This window comes from Aquarana catesbeiana, linkage group LG09, assembly GCF_042186555.1.
Source record: "Aquarana catesbeiana isolate 2022-GZ linkage group LG09, ASM4218655v1, whole genome shotgun sequence".
Classification (NCBI taxonomy): Eukaryota; Metazoa; Chordata; class Amphibia; order Anura; family Ranidae; genus Aquarana; species Aquarana catesbeiana.
This window is the reverse complement of record NC_133332.1, coordinates 259695918-259712105: the sequence shown is the minus strand read 5'-3', so window position 1 is coordinate 259712105 and position 16188 is coordinate 259695918. Positions and strand designations below refer to the sequence as shown.

Here is a 16188-nt window from a genome sequence, read left to right as displayed (position 1 = left end):
CTGGACCAGCTCTGAGACATCAGCCAGCAGTGGGCTTCAGTGGGTCCCAGGAGTCCAGAAAGAACTGCCGCTCCTGTGATCCACAGCAGAAGTACAGCCAAACAAGCTTTGGCTGTACTTTAGGTCATTTATTGCAACAGGTACTTTTCAGCAAAGCAGCTAAGAAAAGACCAGTAAATATCTGAAAAGGGAGCCATTAGCTCTACCTGCTGGCTGAAAATACAAAAAATATTTATATATTTGTATTCAATGTGTTCTATTTAAACCCAAATATGTTGAATATATTTTTTTATTTGTACATGCCAATTATGCAGAATTGGTAGGTAATACGTTTTTGAGCAGTAAATCAGATTACTTTTGGTGGAATGACTGGTTTGTCAATTGAATGCCTGTAATTAACAGCAGTGTCAAAGTGGCCCTCCAGGCCTGGTCTTGCCATACAGTAATGTGTTAAAACAGGAATTGTAAAAGTGATGACTTGAGGCAAAGTACCATTAGTAGCCATCGCACACTGCGCTTTAATCCTCATTCTGGATAAACCTATAACACTGGTGTGACCTGATCTCTGGCAAGACAGCACTGTACCTCACCCATCCCCCCAAGCCAGATGTCTGCGTATCGTATCCATACCTGTTTGTAGACTTGTCCTTTCTCCAGCTGGGTAATCCTATCCCACTTCAGATCTCCATTTCCATCCACCCGACGAAAGGGCCTGCACAACATACACAACACCAGTTGGTTAAATCTGGTTTTACATTGCCAAACACAAATGTTTTATGACCACTTCTAATTTTACAAACCAAAAATTATTCAGGAGGTGTTCAAATCTCAAACACCTGTAGCCCAATTGCAGCCAAAATGCTTGAATAAAAAGCTTAGAACACCTGTCAGAATTATCCTCACTTCGCATCTTGGAGACCAAAAGGGGGTGATTTACTAAAAGCAAATGGGCTGTTCACGTTGCAAGGGAATTTGCCCCATTGCTTAGTGACTGTTGTGAAGTTTCTCTTTTCAAAATACCCAATGACGTACGAGGGGGGAGAGCGAGAAAGACCGCATTTTTGCTTGCATGTAATTGGATAATGAAAGTCAGCAGAGTTTCACTCCATTCATCAAGAATCTCCGGTACTTCAGTAAAATCCAAAAAACAGTTTTCAATACAACAGAAACAATCATAAAATCCAGACAGCGGGTCACCACATTTCAACAATCGGGCCTCAATTATGATTAAGGCCGAAACGCGTTGCCCTGTGTGGATTTTGTGCTTGGTTTTAGTTAATGAAGGCCATCTGTGGATTCTACTGAATTGCTGGCATTTAAGATTCAGATTCTACGGGGCTTACAGCATTCAACAGCTTGAGCACCAGTAAAACACACTTAACATGATTAAGGAGAGGAGATAGAGCTGTAAATCTTGCCTTCACCCATTCATTAAGCTCTGGGGAAAGTTATTCCTGCATTTTTCCTCCTGTCATAATGACACCCATTCACATAATTGCACTGTCCTGGTGTCACTGGACGGGAATCTCCTCAATGGGGACCTAAAGAGCACTAAATGTCCATCAGAGCTTAACTCTTCCACACTTCATCCGAAAACTTTAAAAAAATATTGAATTTTCCATCAATGGATGGCTACCAAAACCAAATGGTTGACACTTTACTGCTCTTACAATATGCAAAGAAGTTTCTAAACTAGAACAAAAGGGAATTTAAATCAAAACAAAAAAAAAAAAAAAAAAAAAGGATATTCTAGTTATTGAGTGTCAAGAAGACAGCCGAATATAGAATGAAAATCCACATACATCATCAAAAGTATTGGGATGTCTGCCTTTCCACGCAACTATAATGGCATCCCAGTCTTCGTCTGTAAGGTTCAATATTGAGTTGGCCCACCTACTCCAGCTATAACAGCGTCAACTCTTCTGGGAAGACTGTCCACAAGGTTTAGGAGTGTGTCTATGGGAATTATTGACCATTCTTCCAGAAGAGCATTTGTGAGGTCAGGCACTGATGTGCCATCAGATTGAGGTCAAAACTCTGTGCAGGCCAGTCAAGCCCCTCCACCCTAAACTAGCTCATCCACATCTTCATGGACCTTGCTTTATGCTCTGGTACTCCGTTTGGGCCATCCCCAAACTGTTCCCACAAAGTTGGGAGCATGAAATTGTCCAAAATGTCTTGAAATGCTGATGCCTTAGCCTCCCTAGTGGTAATCCCGAGTGTGGCTCAGGGTGAATTTTCATTACCAAAAGTGCTAACCCCGAGCCACACTCGGGATCGCATTGCAGTATCCAGGCAAAGTTACTTACCTTGGCCCCCGGATCCTGTGATGTCCTCTGCTGTGTACTCCGCTCAATCACAGTACAGGGCTCCATTCCCTGCGAGTGTCGCAACGCATGGGGATGGAGCCCGGCGCCAAATTCAAAAAAAGTGAAAAAAAAAACAAAAAAAAAAAAATCCACAGTACACTAATCTTACAGATTACTGTATCAAATTTCACATCCCTTTTGTCCCTAATGCTTTGTCCAGTGTCCTGCATGCAGTTTTATTTTATAGTATGTATGCATGCATGCACTGTTCTTTCTGCCTGGAAACTTTATTGTCCATGGCAACCAAAACGTGTCCCTTTACGTCAAAAGCAGTTTTAGACCAGCTAGAAAACAGCGATAATAAATTAGAATCACTTGCAGAATTGAGCAATAGTGATTCCTGGAGAAATTCAAAAACACTGAAAGTAACGACAGTGACAATTCTGCAAATGAGCAAATTTCAGTATTTTTCATTTGATTACATTATTGAATCATTATTATATTACTTGGTATTTATAGTCATATTACAGGCATACCCCACTTTTAAGTACACAATGGGGTTTATTTACTAAAGCTGTGGAGAAAAAAAAAAAAAAAAAAAAAAAAAAAAAAAAAAACCACCAGGCACACTTTTGCATAGAAACCAATGAGCTTCTAACCTCAGCTTGTTCAATTAAGATTTGATAATAAAACCTGGAAGCGGATTGGTTTCTATGCAGAAGTGAGCCTGATTTTGCACTTTACAGCTTTAGTAAATAAACCCCATTGTGTACTTAAAAGTGGGGCAAGCCTGTATAGCCATATTATATTTTAGAGTTTCAAAATTTATCATACCCGGGATGTCTACTAGACTCTTGTTTGGACAGATTAAAGTGTTATTCCTAAGAACTACAGGCCTACAATATAAAAAACGCCAAATTTCCATGCGAAAAAAAATGTACCACTTTGAGCATCAAAAATCTGACATAATCATACCGCAAGGGAGGTTAAGAGTTCCCTTCACTGGAACCAAGGGGCCAAGCCCTGAAGAGAAAAAAAACAAAAAAAAAAAAAAAAAAAAAACCAAACACCCCGCACCATAATTCCCGCTCCAGATGATTTGGACCAGTGCACAAAGCAAGGTCCATAAAGACATGGATGAGAGTTTGGGATGGAGGTACTTGAATGGCCTGCACAGAGTCCTGACCTCAACCCGATAGAACACCTTTGGGATGAATTGGAGAGGAGACTGCGAGCCAGGCCATCTCATCCAACATCACTGCCTGACCTCACAAATGTACTTCTGGAAGAATGGTCAAACATTCCCATAGACACACCTAAACCTTGTGGACGGCCTTCCCAGAAGAGTTAAAGCTGTTGCAAAGGGTGGGCCAACTCAATATTGAACCCTGCGGACTAAGACTGGGATGCCATTAAAGTTCATGCGTGTGTAAAGGCAGGCGTTCCAATACTTTTTGGTAATATATAGTGTACATGGACCATTTTTTCTGCCAAAGATGGCAATCTTTTCAGCCAGTCTTCATACATGGCTGCACAGCCAGGAAGAGGATGCCATAATTTTAGTTTAACAGTTTCTGGTGTCGGCTCCCTGTTCATTGGGACATGAAATAAGCAGAGTGATAATAGCGGCCGATTCTCCAATAAGAAGGCAGGCAGCACATGAAGCTGCAAAGCAGAAATAGAGAAAAAAAAAAAATAGTGGGGTCATCTGCCTAACTATACAGTCACATTGATGTGTGAAACACAAGACTGGCTGAGCAGAATTACACTGCGTTCACCCGATCGAATGTCAAATTGGGAGCAGCAGCTGCGTCCTACCTGAATGGGACAGCCTGCAAAAGAAGGACCTTAACACCTACCTGTGCATCCCTGTGGGTAAAACGTAGATCTTACATGGGCCTAGACTCGCTGTAGTGAATGAGGTCTAAGGTAGTAAAACGTGCGCTTATTTCTGCCATATCGGTCTAACCGGGGTGCCACTTTAAATCATTTCCATTTAGCTTGCAGGACTTCTGTTTTTAAACAGGAAAATCATAATCCCAATTCCAAACAGGAATAGGCGGCTGAAAAATAAAAGTCCTTTGTTGTAGCACTGAAGCCTTTTTAGAGACGCAAGCTGAGCAGGAACGAACAGGAAACCAACTCTAATCTCAAGAGCGATCGGCCAGAGCAGTGATGAAACAAATTGTTTAGCTATGAATGTTCCTGGGCTTACGGAGCAGCAGCTAAGTGACTCCAGAAAAGTCCTCACGTCTACGACGGACCCATAGCCAGGCATTACCCATTTGAATGATTACTAAGCACCTGTCTTGGCCAATCGCCATGATTTCAAATGTGGAAATGGCGCAACCTCCATGCAGACCAGGGAATCCACGGCACGTTTTCAGAATTGTACTCGTAAAAATGTGTAGTAAATCATTCCGTATAACATTTACACTGACGCTGGTCTGTTCACTTCTACATGCCTCACACTGCTTAAGCAACCTGACCGGCTGCTGACGTGACTTCTCAGAACAGGCTGATGTAAATACATTAGTGAAAAAATAAATAAATCACAGCAAGCCAGACGGTCACTTGCAACATAGCAGGTGACAAGTTAGATGAATGAGACAGTAACCAGGGATCAAGGCAAACCCAGGAAGTTACCGTAAGATTATGCAAGACTTATGTCTCTAGGGTATGATGAAAAGTTAGTGGGACTTCAGCCAGAAACATTAAAATACAATATATACACTCACCGGCCACTTTATTAGTTACACCTGTTCAATTGCTTGGTAACACAAATTGCTAATCAGCCAATCACATGTCAGCAACTCAATTCATTTAGGACTCTAGCTGTGGTGAAGACAACTTGAAGTTCAAACTAAGCATCAAAATGGGGATTTAAAGGGGTTGTAAACCCTCTTTTTTTAAACATGTCATACTTTCCTCCACTGTGCAGTTCGTTTCGCACAAAAGCGGCCCAGGACCTCTACTTCTGGGGTCCCACGGTGGCGCTGGTGGCTCCTCCCCACATCCGAGTGTCCACGTTGGAGAAGCGCTCTCCTTGGTGGACATCCGTGTGGGTGCGCTCCCGAGTCCAGCATCTGTGTCCATTCACATAGAAAGCAGGATTTGGCCTCCGCCCCACTGGATTTGATTGACAGGAGTGGGAGCCAATGGCTGCGCCATCAATCTATCCAATCGGGACATGAGACACCAGCTACAGATAGCGCGCTCGTTCCCGGACAGAGGATGACAGCGTCCAGGTAATAAGGGGGCTCCAGCACTAAAAAAAGGTTTTTCAACCTCTTTAAGTCACTTTAAACGTGACATTGTTGGTGCCAGATGGGCTGGTCTGAGCATTAAAAGGGGGGGGGGGGGGGGGGGGGAAGCTGATCTACTTGGATTTTCAGGCACAAGCATCTCTCGAGTTTACAGAGAATGTTAGAAAAAGAGAAAGTATCCAGTTGTGTCGAGGAAAATGCCTTGTTGATGTCAGAAGAGAATGGGCAGACTGGTTTGAGATAGAAAGGAAACATTAAACCCAAAAATGAACACTCGTTACAACCAAGCTATGCAGAATTCCATCTCTGAACGCACAACACATCAAACTTTGAAGCAGATAGGCTACAGCAGCAGAAGACCACAGCGGGTGCCACTCCATTCAGCTAACAGGAAACTGAGGCTACAATTCATACAGGCTCACCAAAACTGGACAATAGAAGTTTGGAAAAACATTGCCTGGTCTGGCGAGTCTTTTTCAGCTGCGACATTCAGATGGTGGGGTCAGAATTTGGCTTAAGCCTGAAAGCATTGATCAACAATTCAGGCTGAGGATGGTGGTGTGGGGAATATTTTCGTGGCACACTTTGGGGCCCCTTAGTACCAAATGAGCATCGTTCTAATGTCACAACCTACCAGAGTATTTGTTGCTGACCAGGTCCATCCCTTTATGACTACAGTGTCCCCATCTTCTGATGGCTCCTTCCAGCAGGATAATGTACCATGTCACAAAGCTCCAATCATCTCACCACTGGTTTCTTGAAAAGGACAATGAGGTCCCTGTACTCTAATGGCCTCCACAGTCACCAGATCTGCATCCAATAGAGCATCTTTGGGATGTAGTGGAATGGGAGATTCTCATAGATGTGCAGTTGACAAATCTGCATGATGTTATCATGTCACTATTGACCATTAGGTACTATGTATGTACCCAATAAAGTGGCCGATGAGATCGATATCCATCCCTCTATACATATACCTAATCCTTTTCTTCAGGATACAGTAAGAAACGGGATAAAATCCAGCTATTCATTTTTTTACTATAGATCTAGCCATCCAGCACCTGACCGATTAGTTTTGCTGTTCAGGTCCCTTTCGCGGGGTGGAAGCGGATACCTTCTAAAACAAAGTTGTGTTTGGGGGTTGATTGGTGTAGGTATTATAGCAGAACTTTCCTTTAATGGGTGAAGTTCTGCTTTAAGTCTGCACCTACATAGCAGCCATCCAAGCTTACAGAAAACCCAGTTCTCTATCACTGAATCACATTATTCAGTCTTCCAACCACTCACTTGATGCAATCATTGAAGAAATTAGGTTTGTCTGCTTGAACGATTACCACATCGAAAAAGTCCCTCCAGTCCTTGCCCACCATGTACTTCATCCCTTTGTCTCTACAAGAAAGAATTAAAAAGATCAATAACCAAAACATTTCTACATTCTGGCAAGATATTACAGAATAAAAAAAATAAAAAGCTGCGTCTGCTCCGTACTGGCACTATAGATCCAGACTCAAGAGTAGCTATTTGAGCAAATAAGAGTTAGCAAATATGCAAGATAGTGTAGGGACTGCCCAGTAAGGGATCACTGATGTAGTTGGCCAGCTTGAACATGTATTGAAATATAGGCAAGTAAAAGGGACAGGGATGCCTGAAGTTTCAATACTGGCTATAAAGGTTTATGCTTTGTAAAATTTCTATACATACACACACCTAAAGGCTAGAATTTGTTTCTCTAAACCAGGGATATGCAATTAGCGGACCTCCAGCTGTTGCAAAACTACAAGTCCCATCATGCTTGTGGCTGTCAGTCTTGCAATGCCTCATGGGACTTTTAGTTCTGCAACAGCTGGAGGTCCGCTAATTGCATATCTCTGCTCTAAACTAAAAAAAAAAAAAAAAAAAAAAAAAAAAGAGGTTTACACTGGAGGGGAAATGCAGTGGCCACCCAAGTGGGGGGTCTATGGGACATTCATTGCATGGCTGTAATTTTTTCAGTCCAATACATTTATTTCGGTAGCCCCAGAAGTGCAGTATCCTTTTTGGCATTTGTCTCATGTATTTTGAAAGCGATATAGGGTATTGGCACCAATAGGGATTACACACACACGTATTATACTTACCTGCTCCATGCTATGATATTGCACAGAGCAGTCCTTTACCTCCTTTTTTGGGGTCCTCCCCCCCCCCCCCCCCCATTAGTCCTCAAAGCAAGCTGCTTGCTATGGGGGCACATGTGCAGGAGCGCTCCAGAGCCAGCCTGTGTCAGTAGACAGTGTGGTTCAGCCCCGCTCCCAGTCCCTCATAGCATTTGATTGACAGCAGCAGGAGTCAACGACTCCCCTGCTGTCTGAGAGCAGGAAGAGAGACCAACTGCAGACAGGCACAGCTTTGGATCAATCTAGGGCTTAGTTAAGCATTTAGTGCAGAACATGGATCCTGCCTGCCCCCAACATGGCACTCACTATAGCAGAGAAAATGCACTCCCCCTGAATGGACATTCCCAATAATGTAGGATATGTATGATCACAATGTAAACATTCCCAATAGTGTAGGAATGCACACCCCCAACATTCCAGAAAGCAAAGACCATGCACTATCCAACAGAAATATTACCTATAGTGGAGGACACGCATTCCCCATGTGAACACTGAGTACAAGAGTACAAAGTGCGCAATGCAATCCCTAAATGTTAACACAACCAATGGAGGACATACATTCCTCCAATGTCAACACTCGATAAAGGAGAATGTGCATACCATCCATGCAATAGTAGTAAGGTGTTATGTACTAACAGCTAATGCTGCCGTCTGATGCCCTTTACCGTTTAGCACTTTCTTCCTGTCTTCTAAAAAGCACCAAGACCGATCATGCCCTTTACTGAAAATAATGCACCTACCGTATATACTCGAGTATAAGTCGAAATTTTCAGCCCCTTTTTTGGGGCTTAAAGTGCCCCCCTCGACTTATACACGAGTCACCGATGTCTGCCTGCATGATCAGTGTGTCATACAGGCAGACGGCGGCCAGTGTGTGGTACATACCACTCGGCAGCCTCTCACTGTTCCAAAGCCGCGCCTCCTCCTCGTCTGTGATAGGCAGTCAGTGTACAGCCTATCACGGACATTGCCATCCTCGTCCATAGTATGAGAGAATGTCCGTGATAGGTAGAAAACTCCTTTCCCAGCAGTCAGCTTATCACAGACGAGGAGGAGGCGCGGCTATTGAACAGTGAATGGCCGCCGAATATTAATAGCACACGCTGATCGGTGCAGAGTGGCACACGGAGGCATGCACAGGACACAGGTAGGATGCACATATACACAGGACACATGCAGGTATACAGCTACAGATGGGCATTGTTGACCCTCTTTTTCCACTTACAGTAGATGCTGCATTTCTCACCCTCGTCATATACTCAAAGCAATAAGTTTTTCCCATTTTTTTGGTGGTAAATTAGGGCCTCGACTTATATGGTACCTTATTTCAGAGTGTGTTATGGTGCAAAAAAGAAAAAGAATCTACATGGGAGAACTTACACAAAACTAAAAGGACTGTTGGTGATGAGGAAAAGCTTCTTCCCCTGACTGGCAAGACGGTGCAAAACGGCATAGGTCTCCTCCCCACGTAATATGTATTTTTCTAAGGGAGACAGTGACACGTTAGAGAGAATAGTTTGCACAGACCAATATGTATTCTTAGGTAGCCAAAAATTTAGAAAAAGCTAAAAACACCATTTTATTCCATCAATGAATTTATAAAGCTGCAACATACTACCAGATGAGAAAAAGGATATTACATGTTTTGCCCCCACACCAAGCATTCTGCCATCAACTGACTGCGGTTAAAATCGCTAATTTATACCCCACCACCCAACCATTCCAATCTAACCTGCAATACCACCTCACCCCCATACCCCACTGCAGAACTGCAACTCTGTAGTTACAGCTTTTCCTAGTGACTATCATAGCGCAGGCCAAGACTGAGGCCCTAGGACATTAATGGAGCCATTTACCAAGGGGCTGCTGTGGCCTCATTCAGGTCAATAGGGTCTCAGTGCATCGGAGCAGGCAGTGCTGAAGAGAATTTTGTTAGGACGGGCCGTAAACACTGGTGGATGCTTTGGCTCTTTAAAAGGAGGTATACAAGCAGCTAGGGTAGAGGGGAAGAAGAGGTATGTGCAGTTTAGCTTTGAAGTAATGTGAGACGAAGATGTGGGTGTTGGTAGCAAAAAGCTTGTTTTTTTTTAAGTGGGGGGGGGGGGGGGGGGGTGCCTTGAGTGCCCTGCAAAGGTCAGCACAGAGCAGATAAGTATTCGTTTTTATTTTATAATTAAAATACGTTCTTTTAGACCCCTTTCTCACTGGAGGTGTTTTTCAGGCACTTTAGTGCTAAAAACAGTGCCTGAATAATGCCTCATCTGCAATCCCAGCGTGAAAGCCCGAGTGCTTTCACACTGGAGTGCTGTGCTGGCAGGACGTAAAAAAAAAAAAAAAAAAAATCCTGCAAGCAGCTTCTTTGAGGCGCTTTAGGAGCAATGTGTATAATGCTCCTAAAGCACCCCTGCCCATTGAAATCAATGGGCAATGCGCCTTGGCAGAGGCAGTTTGTGGGCACTTTTAACCCTTTATTCGGCTGCTATCGGGGGGGTAAAAGTGCCCAAAAAGCGCCTCTAAAACTAGCGGCATTTTACCGCCCGCCCCCCACCCTGTCAGTGTGAAAGGGCTCAAGCTTCTGCCCCAATTTCTTGCTCTATTGCAGCGACTGCAGTGGGAGGTGAATAGATGAAGCGTCCTTGCCCCAAATCTGCACACAGAAGTTCACTTGTCAAAAAGCAGTCTGCACAGACATGCCAAAGCAGCAAACTATGAAATCATGAACAACCTGCATCTACCAAAATAGAAATGCTGTTATTTTGCTAATGCCTTCATAAAGAAGTAGAAAAACCACTTGAGAGATCTCGTGAGGATCCAAGAGTACCACACTGTTTACTCTTCCTGCAGTAATAAAAATACAATAAGCCCATCACTCAAAGCTGACATGTGATGTGACCAGGGTTGGGTGTGTGCATTCATCTCATCAAGAATGCAGAGAAACGCAAGTTTTCGTTAGTTTGTGTGACCTTCCTAGACGATGACAAGTCAAGCCCCAGGGCTGATGTGTAGACCTTCCAGGGATTATAAGAAGTTCTGTTCACAGGCTTCTGAAAAAGGGTCTATTGTTTGAGGCATTTGGAGTACACATCCCATCCCCCTAAATAACAAGCTTGACCATGCACAGAGAACTCCAAAAGCCTGTCGCACCCTAGAGATTAGATCTTAAAAAGAGGGGCGGGACTTCTATCCAGGACGGAAAGACAGACATCTGATATGTCCTCACTTTACAGACAATCAGAATTAATAACAGATACTCACCAAGATCCGCCATGATCCATTTGTACATAAAGCCTTTAACATGGACATCTCGGATTGCATCCTGCAAGAGAAAATGATGCACGATTACTGGGTTTTTCCCTGAAGAAAGTTAAGATAACATTTGCCGAGACCAGTCACATGCACAGATTCCTGCATCCTATCTGATGTATGGGTATTCACTGTGTTGTAACTACTTGAATACTATAGCCGGCAGAGGAGAGTCCATCATCTACACAATTAAGCATGGAGGAATCTCTGCTGCCGGTGTTCTGGCACTTTGCCAGAACACCGGCTATAGTATCCAACAGCTGCGACACCATGAATACCCAAAAATCTGATAAAATACATTTACTTGTTTGGCCAATTTTCCAATTAAAATTGGTCAAGCTGAATGTTGCCAAACACAGCAAACCACGGCCTGGAGTCTGGAAGATTTAGCAGAACAAATTCAAGCCATGTGCAGCCAGTTTAAAACTCAAAGAATAGCTTTGTACTATAAAGAAATAGGATTTCTGTGGTTCTACAATTTCTTAAACAAGGCTAAAGTCTTGTATTGGGTCAAAAGGTAAGAAAATTATGAGAAAATATATAAATACATAAATACTCAAGTTTCCAATAAATCATCTGAGTAAAGCTAGCCATAAAAAGTGTTTAGATATCCCTCAACCACGTGAGCTAAACAAGAGAAACCAACAGATTCACGCTAAAGAGCATGCATGGAGGAATTCCCCCTACTGGAAATTGTATTCTAAGAACTGTTGCTCCTGCAGCTGTCTGAATACCCCAGAACATACGATTGGTGCAGCCAGTCGCCAACAATTTTCCACCTGGATCCTTTGATTTTTTTTGGGGCCCACAGGGCCAATCACAGCTCAAATGTCACCTCCTGGACTGGCCACATTTCAGTCCGAGTATAGCCAGCTTTGTCACCAGAACAAGTGTCTCCATTAGAAGATTCCCTGTCTATGGGGTAGTTGCTCCAGGGAATATCAAACTGCCTCCTGAAGGATCAGGAAGGAATTTTTTCCCCTCCACTGGTGCAAACGGGATCATGCTTCAGTAGGATTTTGACCTTCCTCTGGATCGGGTATGGGGGTTTTTGTATATGGAGGTTTGCGATTTGTATTTTTTTTCCCCCCTTTTGGTTGAACTAGATAGTCCTATGTATTTTTTCCAACCAAACTATGTTACCATAAATATTTCTGTTGGCAAATTAAAATATTGGATTTCCTCCAAACTTACTTTCCCAGTGATATTGGGAATCGACAAATTGAGAGAGAGACTGAAATGTCCCAACAGCGACACAGAGTGTAACAACCAACCACCAACAACCGACAGGAGGCATTGAGCCCTCACCACTATCCAAAAACAGAAAAAAAAAAAAAAAAAAAAATCTAATGGAAGGGTTCCGCTATGGCCTTACATGCATTCTATTTTTATTAAAAAAAGGGTAGTACATTAAAAATAGGGAATATCAAATACCAATACCATCCCAGAACAGAATAATATGTGATCTCAGCCATTTCCTGGAGATAAAGGTTCTCTAGCCCAGCAATCAGATGGTCCCTCTTGGTTTATTAAATGAAGTGTGAATATATAACTTCCACTTGGTCTGTACTGGAATTATGTAACAATTTTTTGCTTACGCAAGCTCTGCCCTTTCCCCAGTGACTAAACACCAAGAACACTTTTAGGTTACATCCAAGATGCTTCCTGTTTACACAATATGATTGTCACAAAACAGTTTACTTGATGCTTTACCAAATAACTCTAGAAAACCTCAGAAGAGAAGCGACGGAAAACATTAATAGGACCATTATTCGATGTGTGTGTTGTCCATAAAGACAGATCTGATTTCACCATGTAAATTTTCCAGAGCCATTTAAAGAAGAAAACTGAAACCCGATTGACCCATATAACGTAATGGCTCAACTTCTCTCCAATTCAATCATGGGAGGATCAGTCTCAACACTAAGGCTGCATTCACACCCGAGCATTTTCAGCTTGTAAAACGCTCAACCAAACATCCCATTCAATTTAATGGCCCCTATTCACATCTTAGCGTTTTCGCAGCCTAAAGTAAAATGCTTAAAGCTCAAAAAAAGTACATGAGCTTCTTTTTGGGCAGATTACAGGAGTTTTTCTGCCTTTTACATTGGCGACCTTTGGACCTGTGCAAAATCAAAATGCAGCCTTAAGTAAACTTTTGAGGTCCCATGTAATTAGGAAATGAAGCACATTTTAATACTGCTTGGTTTCCAAAGAAACCTATGCATTTTCCATATTAAAACAATAAAACAAATACTGCAAAAGGTCAACAAGGTTTACCAACACCATACAAATGAATCTTATGTCCATTATTATAGTGAGACATCTGGCTGTTGCCCCAGCCTAGCCCTTAGCATTCCATGGCCCCAACTGAATGATGGGCAAAGTTCAAAGTAAAAATTCTACAGATGCATGGTAAGTTTTTTTATGTAGGAGAGGCCAATCACTGTATAATCCTGCACAACCTGCCACCATATACAACCTTGGAATGCAACCTGTGGCCCTTTAAAAGGTATAGTGTGGCTCTTGGGCCCCAGCAACCAGTAAGGGCTTTTTTTGGGGGGCTGCAACGGCAGTAATGTCTACCAGTCTCGCGGAATGCATCCCTAGGCTGCAACAGTCTCCTGAGCACACAGTCAGCGCTTGAGTGCTAAAGGATATACAGTAGATATAGTAAAGGAATGGAAACTTTTCATACAGTAGTTTCACATTAAGTCAAATTCATTCTTGCAGCTCCTTTCGGATCAGGAAAATCTTCAGCCTAGAATAAAAACAAGGAGCACCAGCCTCATGCATCACCTTTGGTACCACTATTAAAACTAATAAAATACGCTCAAAATTGTAACAAACGCATATGCAAAGTATTTTGCCGTGTGGAAAACTTATCAATGTAACAATTTGAGGATGGAGATGAGAAGGTCCTGTCCACAGGATGTGATGCATAATTGCATGGCTGTTATTTTAACACTGAGTATTTGCTTGGTTTTTATTTTTTTTAATAAAGAGAAGCACAAGGCCAGTGTAAACTCACCCAGTTTACGATTCTAGCAGTCTCCAGTAGCAAATTAAGTCTTTAACATCTGTAGCAGATGGGCAAATACTATTAAGGTGACCCCTACAGATTTAAAACCCTACTTCCATATAATAATGGTGGGTGCAACATGGTAAAAATGGTGCTGCCATTGCGTCAAATGGACTTGAATTTCTCAATGGAACACAAGTGCAGTAATCACTGCATTCGTAGTCCATACACACTTCCTGCAGCTCTGTACCTATATGGACAAAGCGGGAGGAACAGTCTTCAGGAACACGACACTGCGTCAGCTTATCCACCAAATGTAGGTGCAATGCTTTACAGGTTCCTAGGAGAGAGAAAAAATAAAATGGTAAACTAAGCCTTTAAAACCTATGCTCGCTCATGGCCATTTCACAAGCACTATATATGAATTGGCTAGAAAAACTAAAACATGCTGCAAGAAAACATCTAAACCCAAAGTGTTCTAGGAAACACCCCAATGATCAAGACCAACAGAGATGCTATTCAATGTCACCATAACCCTGGTGTGGCCAAGAACAAACCTGTGTAATGAGCAAACACCATACTCCTAAAACACTTTCCACCACAGAACAGCTCAGGGCTCATTAACCACAATCCATTGTACTGCATGCCATTGAGGATTGGCTCCAGGTGAAAGCACAACAATCATGTGCTTTCAGGGCAAATATACGGAAAAGCCCTCACAGGTGTGAAAATAATGAAATCCAATCTTTTAAGCATCATCAGGGGAGGTGAGGGCAGGGTCAGGGATCATCTCTGCACCTTTCCCCCCCAGGGTAATCCTACACACAGAAAGAAGACCATGTTGACTGAACAAATCCATAAGCTACATGTCTACCCTCACATAGGCTTCTGCAAAGTATTCTAAAGGAGGAAAAAAAGGGTAGTCCAAACAGCAGGTTCTCTTAATCTGATTTGTAGCCAGTTTTAGATTTTTAAAAAGGTTGCTTGGGGAAAAAAAAAAAAAAAAAAAAAAAAAAAAAAAACACCCACAGAAAATAAATCCTTGCCATCTAGGCACTAAACAGTTCAGGATCCCAACTCACAGGTGAAGGGCTTTTTCCAGTCACCCACAAGACAGACCATCACTGTGCTTGATTGGCCAGCAAACTCGCCTGACCCAAACCCCATAGAAAATCTGTGGGGCATTGTCAAAAGGAAGATGACGCCAAACCCAACAAAGCAGATGAGCTCAAAGCCACCATCAAAGAAACCTGGGCTTCCATAGCACCTCAGTGTTACAGGCTGATCACCTCCATGCCATATTGATGTAGTAATTCATGCAAAAGGAGACCAGATCAAGTATTGAGTGCATACTATATTGTACATGGACATACTTTTCAGTAAGCAAACATTTCTGTATTAATTTTTTTTTTTTTTTTTTTATTGGTCTTAAGTAATAAATTTTCTGAGATACTGCATTTTGGGTTTTCAGTAGCTGTAAGCCATAATCATCAAAATTAAAGAAAGAAATGTTTGGGTTGTGTTAAAAATAGGAGTTACACTTTAATTGAATTACTGATGTAGCACCCTGTAGTTTAGGTAGGGAGTGCCTCACAATTTTACTTGCCAGGAGTAATTATCCTGGTTGATTGCTAGAGATTCATTGATTTCTCCCCAAGTTTGTCCTTGCTGCACTTTTCTCTACCACTAGGTGGCCAGGTACTTTATATGAGAAGGGCAACTCAAGGTCAGGTTATGGGTATGTGGGGGTATCTCAGCCAATGGGCCGGGGTTTTCCTGAATCCCTTGGCCTGCTGGGAGAACCTATATATTCAGGTGGAGTCGGGTTATCTAGGTTCTGTGCCACCTGGACGGATGTCTGGGTGGACATGTATCGCATTGCCTGGGTGCTAGGCTGGAGATTGGGCCTATCCCGGGGGCATCTGGCTGCTGGGCTGTCTGAGGGCCTATCCAGAAGAGCAACGCAGGGTTGGGATTACAGCTTGCAGTACAACTAAAAGATTGTTCTGTCGACCAGAGACCCTGGAGGAGGTAGAGGGGAAGCTGTCGCCAGTAAGGGACCATTCGCCTTATTACCAGGGACCACAGTGAGTAACAAGTACCGGAGGAGCATTCCCACCAGAGGTGGGACGAAT

At 42.8% G+C, this 16188-nt stretch overlaps 1 protein-coding gene across 1 annotated transcript in view; it reads right to left on the bottom strand.

The window, feature by feature from the left end:
- LOC141108566 (5'-nucleotidase domain-containing protein 2-like) overlaps nucleotides 1-16188 on the bottom strand; it is a 67238-nt gene that overhangs the window by 14099 nt on the left and 36951 nt on the right. Inside the window, exons 7-10 of the mRNA XM_073600283.1 lie at nucleotides 10984-11044; nucleotides 9109-9211; nucleotides 6863-6964; nucleotides 631-712 (exon numbers count right to left, since the gene is read on the bottom strand). Of these exons, the coding sequence (XP_073456384.1) occupies nucleotides 631-712; nucleotides 6863-6964; nucleotides 9109-9211; nucleotides 10984-11044 (348 nt within the window). The remainder of the gene's footprint in view (nucleotides 1-630; nucleotides 713-6862; nucleotides 6965-9108; nucleotides 9212-10983; nucleotides 11045-16188) is intronic.